Source organism: Engystomops pustulosus, chromosome 10, assembly GCF_040894005.1.
Source record: "Engystomops pustulosus chromosome 10, aEngPut4.maternal, whole genome shotgun sequence".
NCBI classification, from domain to species: Eukaryota; Metazoa; Chordata; class Amphibia; order Anura; family Leptodactylidae; genus Engystomops; species Engystomops pustulosus.
Genome location: NC_092420.1, coordinates 61,571,810 through 61,588,360, shown reverse-complemented (window position 1 = coordinate 61,588,360; position 16,551 = coordinate 61,571,810). Strand labels below are relative to the sequence as shown.

Genomic DNA, 16,551 nt, shown 5'->3' with positions numbered 1-16,551 from the left:
ACCCCCTTCCCCCAGAAATAACAAGCAACCAGATTACTGGTGGTAGATGTCCTTTAAGTGAACACTTGCATTCTCCTACCATCCTTGTTTTTGTACATAATTATAGATATGTTTTATAGAATCCATTCCACCCGTTGTTTTATTTGCATCTTTGCATTTGTTCAGCTAACATTCATACTGTATACCCCAGAGCACCTAATGTACAGCCCAGACTTGAACCGTAGATAGTGAACGTCGATTCTGTGATCTGCTCCTTCAAGTAGTAATTATGTAAGTCATACAATTCTCAAGATATTTTAAGGAAATTATGTAAACAGCTGTTGAAAGAATGACACACCACATGTAAAATAATGGTAAAATAAATTATCTATTTACATACAGCAATACAACATAACATTTCCGGTCATTAGCGACATTCCCTTCAATGATAAAACATACACAGTGCTCAACTTTAAATCTGTCAACATAACAGTTATTTACTTAGTAATTCCACATCTAAAAAAAATACCCTTGCCTTGTGTCTCTTTAGCTTATATTATTTTGCAGCACACCATACAGCATACTCGGGTAGCATGGTGCTGGGGGCCTATTCTCATTACAAGGATAGGGATATGATGATATGATACCTCCCGCCTTAGCGACTGTTCCATCCAGATTTTTAGTGGTGACATCACTGTTCTTAATTGCTTGGGGCACCAGAGATGGTTGGGACACTGACATCCTCAAAACTCAGTTCAGTTCAGTGTAAAGCAATAGATGTGTTGATTTGGCCTTCACAGAGGAACTATCCATTAGGGTACCCCAGGAGTACCAAATGAGGGTTTATTATTTCACCTCTACCCTGGCATCTATAGGATTAGAGTAAGTTGTAAAGTTGACTTCAAAATGCAAATATTATTAGCATTAGGGGGATAAAAAGAGATTCTAAATACAACCCAACACAGTGAAAATTAAGAAACATTGGGGCACATTTATTAAACTGACTGTGCCAGTTTTCTTTCGTACTTTGCACATAAATACTTGTGCTTACTGCCTGCACCTAATGGAGCGTGCTGGTGCCAATTCACACTGTGCGCCCGATTTATGTCGAAAGTCCAACAGAAATGTGGCACATGCCCCTTAAACTGAACGCACCAAAAAAACTGGGGCACCAAGTTCAAGTACAACTGGTTCAGAGTGTGTCAAATTATTAAAGACCATGCGCCGGTCTACAATAATCTGGCGCATTCTGTACATTAGTGAGACAAACTGCAGGTAGTGTAGTTTGCCCCAATAATAATAAATCTGGGTGATTTTATTAAATTACTGAATATATGGAATTACTGAAGCTGAGTTATTTGATTCATACCTGTAGATATTTATTATCTAGAGCAGAATTTCTCTACAAAATAAAGAGTATATCCTGACAGGACTCCTAGAAGATATAGTAGAGGTCCTGTACACAATCTAATGTGTCAATTAGACTGGTTGGGTGGGTTGTCGAGGCTCCCATTGGACTCTTATGAAGATTTTCCCTGAATTCATTCTACAACTCTTACTAACCTATACTCACATGGCTCAGCTTCTTCCCCGCTATCATGCCGTTAGACAAGGAAGCAAAGATCACCTTGCACATTCATTTTACAAATCTTAAACTTCTGTATATGGCACATTTCAGTGTCTATGAGCACAGTCCATAGCCCAGCATAGTTAAATATAACTGATATCCATTAAAACATGGAAACTGTGAAGAAATCTCTAGGATATAATAACTTTTAGATATTATTATTGCACATCTTCCATCTGAAGGTGTAATGAAGATTGAAACAAAAAATAACTGGAACATAGTTACTAACAGTGTCTAAATGTCAGACAGTGTATAGTTAGACAGCCTTAAACTGTGACAATGTTAAGTGTCAGAGGATGAATACCGAGCAAATTTTACTTGATGAAGTAACTGCCCCTTTCCATTTTGTTTTACAAGTTGTAAAAGTATCTAGAAACTGTCTAAAACACTTGCTACAGGGCACTTTAGACTTTATCTGAAATAAATTACTACCAATTAGTAGATATTTTGTATTGTGTTGTGATACCAGTAGTTTCCCCCTATACAAGGGTATGCAATAGGTATAGGCTTTCTTCATTCTTCATTGTAAAATTATCAATTAACCTAAAGTTTTTGGGAATTGTTAATTTTGTATCATAACTTGTAAAGGCCAAAGAATGTTTTTGTTTCCTCAAAGCCTACTAGACTGGCATTGGAAACATTAACATACACTACATCGTAACTAGTAAGGTTAAATACAGCTCCAAGGTAACTGTGTCTTCCCCATCTCTTTGTGATACAATTGTGGTCCTCTTTATTTTCCATGAGTTTGATGTCTCCAGGATACCTTGCAGACTTCTTGTAGACAGTATGCGTCAATTCTACAGTCTTAAAACAGTTGTCCCCCCTGAAGTGGATGGAGGAATACAGAAAGTGCAGGCCTGTTTTATTCACTACTAGGCCTCTGTTTTTGTACTGAATTCCTGCTGTAAATGCAGGCCCGAGTTCATCTTCCCAAGTAAGTGGCAAACCTATACTTTTTTTCCCTGTAAAATGAAAATATTAAGGTGAATTAGAAAAGTTTGAATGACACATTGGCATGCAGATTTTTACTCATACATTTAAAGGGTTGGCCATTACTTATCTGTAATAACATGCCAGATATGACCTCATTAATGTCAATTATTGTTCAGTGATGTTGTGACCATACGTAATTCCATTCAAAGAAGTATAACACTGATGGTCAACCACTCTCCACCCAACACAAGGTACCAACCATTAAACTTTTTCACTCCATGTTAATGCAGTCAATAATAAGAAAGTTCTGCATTTTAAATACGACTAGAGTACTAGAATAGGATTTTTTTTTACATGTTTTCTTAAGCCAGATACTTAGCACATTGTAGTAACTTAAAGGGAACCTGTCATCAGCAATTGACCCAATAAACAGTTACGTGTATGTTGTCAAGCTCATTAACAACTTTCAGATTGTATTCCTTTCATGCCCCAGTGTAGTGGTATCATCCAGAAAATCTTGAAAACATTTTCAAGTGACATGTAAAGTGGTTGTATAAATTGCAATATGAAGGTTCAATTTTTTTTTCATTCTTATGTTCCATGTAATGTTTTGGGAAACTATAAAACAATAGTTTGTGGAATAGGGTAAAAGAATTGTAGGATGATTTGGTAACCGGCATATTTACTAAATGTTACCATAATGGCCCTAACAATCTGCACCCGGCAGTCTTGTAGTTGGGGGCCATTTCTTATGAGGAGTTAAATGTTAACTCTGCTTTCTATCTGTGGAAGTCAACTGTGTTAGTTCAGCTCACACCATATATCCCACATTCCTGATACATGCAGAGCAGATGTTAAATTCTAAATTCTCTATTGTGGAGATGTTACTCCCCTACAATGCTCCCATCCTACCCCTCTAGTTCAAGGGAGAAAATGGATCTTACCTGTGACATGTGCTGCTAACATGCTTCCTTTCTTCTCTGAGAGGTTTTCCATCCCTGCAAAATACAATGAAAAAAAATGAACCCACCTAAATTCTCAGCCCATGTCTAGCGCAGGTTCTCATAGACTGATATGCAAATATGTAGTCAATACTGTTATTTACCCATTAGCTTTGCTGATGAAGGAGACTTTAATGCATCACTGGAATACTGCAAGGAAAGCGACATCAAATAAATCCAAAGGAATATATACAAACGTTTATCAGCATACAGATTTTTTATTATTTTCATTTTTTTTTCATTATTATAGTTATTATGCCTTCTTCTGGTGGAGACGGCACATAAATCTCTCTCTCCCCATCAGTTTCTTGCTTTCTCCAACCCACATGCCACTTTGGGATTGCCAGGACGGGGCAAGGGTGTGAATGTCCGGCCCACCAGATTTACTATAGTATCTGCAGGAAAACCTCTGGCGTCTATAGTGGAAAACTCCACCAGATCAGAACTGGTCCAAAGGTCTGAACTGGTGGAGTTTACAGCTTACTAAATTTTAATACTGGCGTTATAATCACCAGTCTTAATAATTTCCCCTCAATATATCTGTCATAAGCCAGAATGACCCAACGCACGTGCTATCACCCTGCTCGAAAAAGCTGTCTAATGTGGGATAATTGATGTAAAGTAAGACTGTCTTAAATTTAGCTACATTTATCATTCAGCATTAGACATTTTGATAATGTTGTACAGTATAACAATAGCAACATATTTCCAGTAGACGGTCCAGCTCACATGGTGATCCTAGCACTGGCTTGCCGATAGCACGTGCAAACAGAGCAAAACTTACACAAATGTGGTGGACTTAATGTTTCAGTTTTGCACTGTGTAACACTGTCTAGTCTAATAATAAGTCACTTAAATAGGTTGCCTCCATTATTGTAAGAAAGTAAAAATAAGTTCCTTTCAGAAATCTAGTTCCCCTAGATGATTTCCAGGAATTATCAGCAGAATGAAGACACTATTAGCAGCCTGGATAATGCACATGGGGCATTGGATTCTATTGCCAGTATCGCAGTGGCACTCTGCTTTCACCAACACAACATGATGGGGGGCATTTATGAAATTGGGGGCGCAGTTGGATTTAATTTTGTGGTGCAAAGGATTAATGATTTGGCGCACAAGGAAAAAGGTTAAGAACTGTATCCACATTCATGAAGGTGAAATATAACTCTGTAGATTGTAAGTGTGCGCCACAAAACGAGTCGAAAATTAGAAGCGCCGAGAAAGTGTCGGATTCATACTTATTCCGATTTATGAATTGCTGACACTTCATAAATAAGGTGCAACAAGGGGAAAAATTTTCAGCCAGTTTTCCATTTGAAATTACCCCCCCCCCCCAAAAAAAAGCCTGCTTTTCCCATGACACTGAATATATGAATAACCAGAGTTTCCTGCAGATGCATAAAACTTCTCATTATGAAAATGAAAGTTTACTTGCACATACTAAATGTTTGCAAGTAAACTTTGATGTTTCTTGACAGAAAGCAAGATTAAATTAAGTTGATTCATTACGAAATGGTGAGAGAAATATTGCTTAAGTCTCCAGTCTTTGCATATTTAGGGCACTAATTCACTCAATCCATGAGGATCTGCTGGGGGTTTAGTGTCCCTCTGGGCCTTGAGATATGAACAATGTAAACAGGCAGTTCTAATGGCCATATGTAATCTTGACTAAGATGAAACATGACAAAGACTACTAGTTTTAATGTTGTTATTACAATATAATTTTTATGGTATCTTTATCTGAGCTTTATGGGTTTTAAAGCCCAGTTCACAACTTCAGACTTCCGCTATTACCTCCTGTCACAAAAATGATGATAACTAAGGACTAAAGGATATTAATATGTCTATGGATGTCAATGGACTTTTAATGGTTTCCATTTGCACCACTTCCTTTACACTTATGTTATTTCAGACAGAAAATAATAGTTTCCCCCTAATGTAATGGAAGCTAAACAGAAGTGGTGCAAACAGAACAGGTAGTCCCCGACTTACGACGTTGATCTGTTCTTACGCGGCGTCGTAAACCGAATTTCGACGTATGTTGGATCATGCGTTCATACAGTACTGTACCATAATAACATGTACATGTACCATAATTATCCTTGATAATCGTAGCAACAGTTGAACGACTAAGTCCTAATGACCTGCCAATTTCTGTTGCTGTTTCCCCCTTCTCTGATTGCCTTATGATACCTACTTTCACCTCCATGGTGATGGCCTTCCTTTTCTTTGATGCACTGGTATCAGATGAGTCTACCTTTCATTTGGGAGCCATAATGAAGGGTGTTATGGCGTGCAGGAGACTCGTTTTTCTCATGTACAGTAACCGGGTACAGTGTGCAGTACTATATGAATTCCGGCGCACGTACAGTTTGACTTACGAAACTACGTAACCCGAGACCGTCGTAAACCGAGGACTACCTGAAATGGAAACCATTAAAAGCCCATTGAAATCAATGGACATTTTTTCTGATCTGTTATTCTTCCATTATTGTCATTTTTGTGATGGAAGTTATTAAATTATGTCTGAACTGCACCTAAAACACAACCTTTAAAGGGGTCTTCTGGTCTCCATGGCCACCTTTTATACTGATGAAGTCATAGTTGTCAGACTAGTGGGGTCCGACACCCAGACTCCTCATCAACCGGAAATGATTATTGGAGGTGGAACAAGTGAACCGAAGCAGAGTACCGGGCACCACTGCCATACAGTAGATGGAGCATCCTGCTTCTGTGTCCATACTCCAGGTAGGTTGCATTATAGGATGCAGCTTCTTCATGCAGTATCTGGTTGTCCCACCTCCAATAATCTGATACTGAAGACCACTAATGATTAGGTCATCAGTCTTCAGATGACAAGATATTTAGAGATGTCTATTCTATATGTGTGGATGGCCAGTGTCTACAATGTTAGAATTTGTATTGATTTGGTTTTATTAAGGATGGACACATTCATAGATATTCACTTTCATGACAATTTTGTAATAAAATATTAATACTGGATTTTCAAAGTTAGAGAACACTTAACTAGCATTTCAGTTCCATGTAATTGCCTAAGATCAAGATTTAGGACTTAGTATATCTTTACAGTGATCTGTGCTCTCCTTTTCTGTAACAGAGCTTCTTGAATTAAATAAGAACATCTGGATCTAGTGTCCGTGCCAAGTATGTGTCACATGCTACCCTTTTGTGTCCGGGTATTCTTCACGTCACACAAATTTCCGGTGCTCAGTCAGACCGTGCACCACATTTAACATGCAAAGTCTGACAGAAGTGTGTCACATGCCCCATGTTAGAGGTGCACCAAAAAATATTTGGTGCACTCTGTTGGGGCAGTGCAGGGGTCGCCAGATTCATGCAGAACCTGCGCCACAAATCCTGACAACTCTGCACACTACACAGCCAAAGTACTTGCTTCTGCTCCCAATATACCAGCGAATTGGGGGAAGTGCGGGGAGATAAAATCCTACCAATCTTTGTATTCCATAAATAGAGAAATGTTATTGTTCTAAGGGATGTAGTTGAATATACACTTTTTCTATTCTTTGTCTCATATGCATTATTCTAACAAATCTACAAGGTAATGTAAAAAAAACCTGAACTCTGTAATTAGAATTAGCATTTAAAGGCCAACTCTCCGGGCGTATGGAGGCATTAAGGCCATGCATGCTCCATTGGGGATTCTAACTCTCCGGGCGTATGGAGGCATAACGGCCATGCATGCTCCATTGGGGATTCTAACTCTCCGGGCGTATGGGGGCATAACGGCCATGCATGCTCCATTGGGGATTCTGGGAAGTGAATTAATTTTAAAGGGTGGTATAAGGAAAACTTTTCCTCCAAGCTACCTTGCAAGGCAGGTGTCTTTACATTATGAATGACCCAATGACATGATGTGGGATAATAGCCAAACCAGTATAGATTGGAGGAAAGGGTTTTCTTATCCTACCTTGGGAATTATTTGCTTCCCAGATTTGCAGGGAGCCAGAAAGTGATCTGCTATTTCCTATAGTCTTGTATATATACAAGAATCCCTCTGGTAGCTGTACAAAATTTGCACCAATTTTTGAGACAAATGAGATAACTATGTTACCGATATAACTCCTCACCTTCATTAAACACAGAAATGACAATAAAATGTACATTTTTTTTACCTCTTTGATTCCACCCAGTTCTTTCTGTAGTTCTAGTATCTTATAAGTACCCATTCCAACTCCTGCCAGTGCCAAAATAACCAGAAGAAAAATAATCACAAGGAATGTACACGTTCCATCTTTGCGTCGCTTTTTCCTGAAATCTGGGAAATTGAGTGGTGGTGGTGCATGTTGCATTGGTGGATGCGTCAGAATTATTGGTCTTTCATGCTGGTTCATCCAAAACACCGGCTGCTGGGCAAATCTCATGTTCTCCCGCTGCATGTTGGGCATAAATATGTTCCTGTCCTTAAATAGACTGATAGTCGGCTGATTGTGTCTTCTTATGCTATGAGAGTTAGCTGGAGGAAGAAGTGGTTTTATTCTCACTTCAACACTTGACAACCTTTATAGGACTTATATAGAAACTCACGCCTTCTCACACCTTCTTTTTGTTCCATTCCCCCTCCTTTATTTGTTTGCAACCAAGAGAATTACTACATCCACCGCAAGCAAGTTCAACGTGACCTACTTTAACCTTTTAAATGCTGTATTAAATAATCAAATTTCTAAATGGAGAATAGGAAGTTGTTAAAATTATTAATGATATCTACAGTATTTTTCCAGCGTATTTGCAGCAGATGCGAATTTAAGCCTCACCTAAACAGTTACATTGATGTAGGTTTAAAGCCCATATCAACACACCTTACAAATGTTGATGCTAATGAAATGAACATACTGCAAATGAACCTGTCACTACATTTTCACAAATACAGCTAGTGACAGGTTCCCATAGAGTTCCCACACGAACAGCCGGAGGAGCAGGAGCAGGAACCGGGATAGGTAAGGGGAGCGGACACTTGTGGGCAGCGAGGGGCACGGATCAGCCCGCAACCCGAGATATGGGTCACGGGAACACTTGTGACAATTGTTCCCCTTACATTCCCATAAATCAACTTTATTTTCTATTACCTTGCATCAGAGTATGCGTGTCCTGCTTGTCCGACATCTCCCATTTACTCATGTCCCATGCCTTTTCTCAGCATGTCGTGTGGCCAGGGGGATGTCATCTAAGGTCCTTTATACAGTTACATTTGCAACATTTATTACATAGATGTATCTGATCACATGAAATCACAGCACGCCTCCATGGACTTCTACTCCTCCCCATCCTCCATGGAGGCTGCTGTGATTTCATGAGGTCAGATGCATACATGAGGTCAACGTTGCAAATGTAACTGGGTAAAGGACCTTAGACAACATCACCCTGGCCACACGACATGGCCTGCTCAATGATGTAACAGAACTCTCTATCAATGTTCCACACCGCAGCATGTCCGAGCAGTGAGGCCTGTCAGTCAGTATTTATTTTTTATAAATGCTTGAAGATGCATAAACATTGCAATTGCAATGTGGTTTTCACTGATCCTTTGCCATAGGAAAGATAGACCACAGTAATCAATCTTTTTTGACGTGTATTCTATGTCCATTTTATATTTTCATAAAACTGCTTAAATCTTCCAGTTATCTGGAAATTTTTCTGCGTCAAAAACCATTCAGGACAGTTTCCAGAAAGCTACGTAATTGTTATAGTGACCTATTTTGTATAATGAGAGAGGGAAATGTTTGCTCATACTACTGGTCTACTTATCTCAAAGTCTACTGCCACTCTGTGTTTTTGCTATAGCTTGTTGTACCTAATATTTCCTTTGTGTAAAACTGTACATTGAGGGTTCAAGCAAAAAGACCCACAATCTAGAACTGATGCATTTTCGAAAGTTATACAAGGTATTTGTGGCCAATAAGCGGGAAGGTCTTCTATTAACCCAAATAAGCAAACCTTAAAGGAGTTATCTTCTTATTCACCATTTACAGAGGCTGGCAGTGCTGCCTTGACCACTGCCATGGACCTGCTACAGTTTAAGATTTAAAGAGCACTTTATGTTACTGGATGTTATTCTGGCTTCATTGAAGCTGGTATTCAAGATGGAGCTGCTCAAAGGCAAACTGAAGAGACAGGAAATGTGTATGAGAATAGAGATGTCTCCTTCAAGTCACTACATTGTTATATTGTGATTATTAAGGAGGGCTGAAGAGAACCAGTATCTACCACAATATGGTCACTGTAGTGGGTTGGGGCCCACTTGGGTGAGGGTTGCCCCCCTATGCCTAACCCCTAGCTACCTCTAATTCCAGGAATATCTCTCCAACTAGTGTGCATTCTCCTTGGAACAATGGGGCACATTTACATTTACAACGGTCCAGTCGCGATCCAGCGGCGGGTTCTCCGACGCTGATTCGGGTTTTGCCGGGATTCACTAAGGTCCGTGCGCCGATATCCACCAGGTGTTGCTGCTGCGCCGAGGTCCGCCGAAGTTCACCTGCTTTTTTCTGGTATATGTGAGTGCTTGATCTTGCGACACAAATGGCTTTTTAAATTCTGCGGTTTTTCCGAATCCTTCGGGTTGTCCGGTGGCCACGCCCCCCCCATTTCTGTCGCGCGAAAGTTGGCGTGATTGCACCAAAAATCGATCGCGTGCGCCACAATCCCATGAAATACAGCGCAAAGCAGAAATATTCGGGAAAAGCCCGACGGATTCACGGCTGCGGACCCTTAGTAAATGTGCCCCAATATGTCTCACAAATTAAGCAAATGCTCCTAAGACAATTCGTACCATTGTACACCTCTGGTCCTTCATTCACTATGTAGATGTGGTAATTGTGTATTCCTATGTATATATATCCTAAAATTAGTAAAATAGCAGTACTTCAATATTATTTCATAAATTGTATATCTTCTGTAGCACAGAAAAAAAATCTAAATGAGATACATGTGAAAGGCTGTGTATACGTGTGGCATGTAACGCCCATGGGGGTTTGCCTTTAGTTTCTAAGTGCAAGGAAAATCCCCATGGTTAGTGTCCAGCCCGATCACATTTGGGTTTCTAGAGAAATGCATACAATTGGTAACCAGCACCCGGAGCTTGTTAAAGAGCGCATATTCCTACTGACTTTGACTGATGGGCCATTCCAAAGTAACTTTGGTTGTCCAGATGAAAGTCAGAGAAGTGACACTATCAGCCATAGCAAGAGAAGTTGGTTGTTCCAAGTCTGTGATTTCTAGAATGTTGCATCTTTACAACATCAGAAACGTATTTAAATCCCCCAAGAAGGCAGGTCCTCTTGAATGAGAACTGCAAGAGAGGACAGGATAATCCTGAGAATGTCTATGAGTAATCGTTTTAACACTGCAGATGGATTTGCTCCCCACTTCAGGAATGAACAGGGTAAGGATCTGTCAATGTTTAAGAGCAATTGAACTGAAAGCCCACTCTGCAGTGACCAAAGCTCTAATTAGCAGAAAGAATCAAAAGGCTAAACTCACTTTTGCTGAGTAGCATGTTGTGTGGACAAAGTGGTCCACAGTTTACTTTAGTGAAGAAAGCAAGTTTAATTTATTTGGATCTCATGGGAAACATGTTCATCAAGAAACTGGGGAAACACTGAACACAAAGGGGGTCATTTACTAAGGGCCCGATTCACGTTTTCCCGACGTGTTACCCGAATATTTCTGATTTGCGCCGATTTTCCCTGTATTGCCCCGGGATTTTGGCGCACGCGATCGGATTGTGTCGCATCGGCGCTGGCATGCACGCGACGGAAATCGGGGGCGTGGCCAAACGAAAACCTGAGGGATTCGGAAAAACCGCCGCATTTAAAACAATAAAAGTGTCGCTTGGGACGCGCTTACCTTTACTTGGTCCAGCTCGGTGAAGTTGAGTGCGTTCAGATGCTTTTCAGCGGAGGAACTACCTTGATGAATCCCGGTCGGACCCGAATCCACCGCAGAGAACGCGCCGCTGGATCGCGAACGGACCGGGTAAGTAAATCTGCCCCATTATGTGTAAAGAAATTGGTGAAAGGTGGCCGAGGAAGTGTCATGGTTTGGGAAATGTTTTCTGCAGCAGGAGTTGGACCTTATATTCAGCTGTATGTCAGAGTGTGAATGTAGAACTTTCTTCAACATCACGTTGTTTCATGCCTTGTGTTCTTCACTCAAACGGACCAGCAAATTTCAAGCAGGAAAATTTTCAGACAGCAAAACGGGTAAGCAGATCCTTGAAATGGAAAATTTTTTGCAGAGTCCTGAGGGGTGGCTATACCACATTAATTTTATTAACCTTTATTAACTTTATTTTTTGTCGGGAATGCAAAAATGTATATATTCTGATACCATGATATTTATGTTATAAGGGTCAGTACAATTACGGCGATATCCCATTTATATAGCTTTTTTATGACTAATTTTGCTGAATAAAACTTATTTGGAGAGAAAAATCACATCTTCTAAGTGGCGACGGGAAATACCCCCCAATCTGGACGTGCGTTTACAGCCAGGGTCATTAAGGGGTTAAAACACTGTTATAGTGGCATGATGTAACCCTTACAAAAAAAAATCCATCAAATCTTGATCAATGGGTTGTTTCTGATAAAATCAAGTGATCATACATTGTTCTCTAATTCTGATCTCCAGTGCAGTCATACAGCAGCAAGGAAGTGGTTAACATCTGCCTGAGCGGACATCTGACTTTGAGCTCATTCTGGGACTGTGATAGATTTATGGCTCACGACTATACGGGATATACATTTGTCACAGCTACCTGGACTTGTAATGTGTGCTTTGTCTAACGTGTGACTTGTGAGATGATGCGCTGCCTCGTGTTTTTTTGCTGTGTTTTTGACGCATTCCAAAGGATTCAGCCCTGATCACATACTAAGGATACATTGCTTTTCCACTGACATTCCACTAAAACGCAATGTCACCACTGCATGGGATCACGATTCAAGCCTTTGGAATGGCAGCAAAAACCATGACGCAGCGCATGGTGTGAATGTGGCCTGAACTTCATCACTGTGGTGCAGCATCTAATCAGCCTGATGTACTGGACATCTGCCTCTACATCTGACAGTTCTCTCTGTGACTGTGAACTAACAATCTTGAGGATCCAAAACTAACTGCTCCTTTCTGCTGCCCTGCGAGTTGCAATTCAATCTTACCTAAAATTCATTGTCTATTGTGTGGGAAGTGATGTGTATTACACTAACATATGGTTCAGGATTTAAAGGGATTTCTTATTTCCGCAAATAAATGTTATTTTTGTATAATGAGTTTACTCATGGTTTTCTAGATCTCTGCTTGCTGTCATTTGTAGAAAGCTTAAGGCTGGCGTCACACGTGGCGTTTTTGGACCGTTTTTAAGCAGTCTGTTAAAAAAACGCGTGCGTTTTTTGAAAACACATCCATTTTTGACCAGTTTTACCAATTATCTTAATTAACCCCTAGGGGACTCAGCCTATTTTGGCCTAAAGGACGCGGCCCCATTTTTCAAATCTGGCCTGTGTCACTATAAGTGGTTATAGCGTGGGAACGCTATGAGATATCCAGGGGATTTTGAGATTGTTTTCTCGTGACACATTGTACTTCAAATTAGTTTAAAAATTTGGATGAAATCTTTTGCGTTTAGTTATGAAAAAAAACAAAATTTGGCAAAAATTTTGAAAAATTCTTTATTTTCAACGTTCTAAATTCTCTACTTTTGATGAAGATAGTCAAAGCACCCAAATAAATTCATAACTTACATTTCCCAAATGTCTGCTTTATGTTGGCATGGTTTTTTTAAGATTCCACATATTTTACTAGAATGTTATGAGGCTCAGAATTTGGGTGCCATTTTTCACATTTTTTGTAAAATCGCCAAAACCCGTACTTAGATGGACCTGCTCAACTTCTAATTGACACTGAGAGGCCTAAATAATAGCTAGACTCATAAATTACCCCATTGTGGAAACTATACCCCTCAACTACTTTTAATAAGTTTGTTAACCCTTTACGTGTTTTATAGGGGTTAAAACAAAACGGAGGTGGAGTCTGCAAATTGTAATATTTTTTCACAATACACTCATTTTGGGTGGAAAATTAAACATTTAAAATGGATTAAATGAAAAAAGGCTCCACAAAGTTTGATACCCAATTTCTCCCGAGTACACGGATACCCCATATGTGCTGGTAACCATATAAGGGAAGGAGGCGCCATCCAGATCAGATTTGCTATGTCACATTGTACAGGCTATAATTTTTTTCTTTTTTTTAATGGGTACCTATAGGGGCTTATTTCTTTTGCCACATGAGATGCACTTTTCTAATACATAATTTTGGAGCCTCTATAGCTAATTGGTGAGATTTAATTAACTCTTTGTTGGTGGAGGAAATGAAAATCATCAATTTTTAGGAAAATTTTTATGTGTTTTTTTTTTTGGCCGTTAACCATACCATGAAAATAGTATATTATTTTTATTCTATGGGTCGCCACGATTATGAAAATACTTCATTTATATATTTTTAATTTTTTACCATTTGTACTGAATAAAAAGTAATTTGGCAAAATTGTTGTTAATTTTAGCATCACCGTCTTTCATATGTATAACTTTTTTATTTTTCACCTCACAAATCTGTTTAAGGGCTTATTTTATGCGAGAATGATTGCTCTTTTTAGTGGTCTTATTTCAGCTTGCGTAACTTTTTTAAATCACTTTTTTAGAGCATTTTTAAAGGGCATTAATAAAAAATCATCTTTTTCAGAGAGAGTTTTTTTAGGTTGTTTTTTACGGGGTTCACTTTGCGGATCTAATAACGATTCTGTTTTATTATACAGATTGTTACGGACGCAGGGATACCAAATATGTGGGGGTTTTGCGTATTTTATTCAATTGTACTGAATAAAAACTAATTTGGAGAAAATCTTATTCATTTTAGCATCACCATCTTTTTATATGCATAACTTTTTTATTTTTTGGCTGACAAATCTTGTTAGGGGCTTATTTTTTGCGAGAACAGTTGTTCTTTTTAGTGGGCTTATTTTAGAGTGCATAAAATTTTTTAAATCACTTTTTAGAGCATTTTTTATAGGGTATTAATTAAAAATTATCTTTTTTCGGAACGTTTTTTGCGTTTTTTTCCTCCGGCGTTTACCATGCGGGTCCAGTAACAATTCTGTTTTATTATGCAGATTGTTACGGACGCGGCAATACCAAATATGCAGGGTTTTTTTGTGTTTTTATGTTTTTTATACTTTATTAAGTTTTTTTATGGGAAAGTGACATTTTAGGGGCTTATATTTTATGTATTTATTTTTTATTTATTATAATGTGTAGTGTTAAGTGTTTTTGCATTTTTTTACTTATACATACTTGAACTTAAACCAGTGATGCTCTGATCACTGGTTTAAGTTCAATACACTGCTCTACAATACTATTTTATTGTAGAGCAGTGTAAACTGTCTGAGCAAGCTTGCGCATGCTCAGACAGTTTGCAGTCAGACCCGGAAGGGATCTGGCTGCCATGGAGACCGGGCAGCTCCGGGGCACATGCCAGTCCTCGGAGCTGCCCGGAAGAGGATCGGATCCCCCGGTAAGCGGCACGGGGGATCCGATCCACAGCAGGAACACCCTTACACGCCGCGGTCATGCTTGACCGCGGCGTGTAAGGGGTTAACACCCGTGATCGGAGCCGGCTCCGATCGCGGGTGTTAGCGCAGGCTGTCAGCTGTACTAGACAGCTGACAGCCGCTGCTTCTGGTACCGGCTCCGTTCGTGAGCCGGTCCCAGAAGCTGGACGTTATACTACGTCCCGGTGCGCTAAGTATCTAGCCCTGGGGACGTAGTATAACGTCGTGGTGCGCCTAGGGGTTAAAACCGGTCAAAAACACATGTGTTTTTTAACGGACTTCTTAGTTTTTAGTTGTGCGTTTTCAGATCGGAAATAAAAGCATGCGTTGTTCACCAGTTTGAATTAAGATAATTGGTCATACCTGTCAAAAACGCATGCATTTTCAAAAAACGCATGTGTTTTTTAAAAACGCATGCATTTTTCAACACATGCGTCTTTTACGATGCCACACTTGGCGTTTTGAAACCGTTTTTGTCCGTTTTTAATTGCGCAAATTTGGAAAACCTGTCAAAAAGGGATGCATTTTCAAAAAACGCATGCGTTTTTTAACGCATGCGCTTTTTAACGGATTGCTTAAAAACTGACCAAAAAGGGTTTAAAAACGCCATGTGTGGCATCACCCTTATTGTTTAGTTCCAGCGGACAGAAATCTGACCATGGTCACACAGATGCAAGGCACGCTATATCACACAGCTCTGATTACTTACAAGCCGTGCACCTGTGTGACCATGGTCAGATTCTGTCCACTGGAAGTAAACATAGAAGCTTCCTATAGAATGACAGCAAGCAGTGCTATTTAGGGATTTAACATTCATTGCTGTTATGAATGAATTGCTGATTTAATGCTCTGTAAACCTTTGAAGGTGAATGGAGTTTATCTCCTTGCTGGACTGTGTTATTCATCTATTGAGTGTGTATTCATGCTAATCACTGTGAGAACTAAAGGGGAACTATTATTCTACAAAGTTGCATAGACCTATTGGCTCGTGCGCCAGCGTATGATCGCCCCGCCGCTGCAAATTCGCAACCGGAATGTATCGGGCTGCCTGCAGCGCAGCGTTTATCCTACGCCAGGCAGGCCCTGGCGTAGAAAAAAACCCAGCCGGCGAATTTTCACGTATGAAAAGTCGCCGGCAGCAGCGAGTGTGCAGGCGCGGGGATAGTAACGCCCCGCGCCGGCCCACTCCCATCTGGCCACGCCCCCCCCCTTCACGCCCCTTCACGCCCCTTCACGCCCCTTCACGCCCCACTGGCGTGAAGGTGGCGGATTGGGGAAAATAATGGCAAAAGCTAGCAATAAGCTAGCATTTGCGATTATTTCAGGGCCTCTGCGCCACTGGCGGTGCGCAGAGGTCCTGATAAATATGC

The 16,551-nt window shown here is 40.0% G+C and overlaps 1 protein-coding gene across 1 annotated transcript; it reads right to left on the bottom strand.

Annotated features, from left to right (window-relative positions):
- Positions 1-348: 348 nt before the first annotated feature.
- Positions 349-8,048, bottom strand: FASLG (Fas ligand). Its single transcript, XM_072126985.1, has 4 exons — positions 7,698-8,048; positions 3,648-3,693; positions 3,487-3,540; positions 349-2,571 (listed from the first exon to the last, which is right to left on the bottom strand). The coding sequence occupies exons 1-4, from the start codon at positions 7,968-7,970 to the stop codon at positions 2,180-2,182; spliced, it is 765 nt and encodes a 254-aa protein (XP_071983086.1). The 5' UTR covers positions 7,971-8,048; the 3' UTR covers positions 349-2,179.
- Between the last annotated feature and the right edge of the window lie 8,503 nt (positions 8,049-16,551).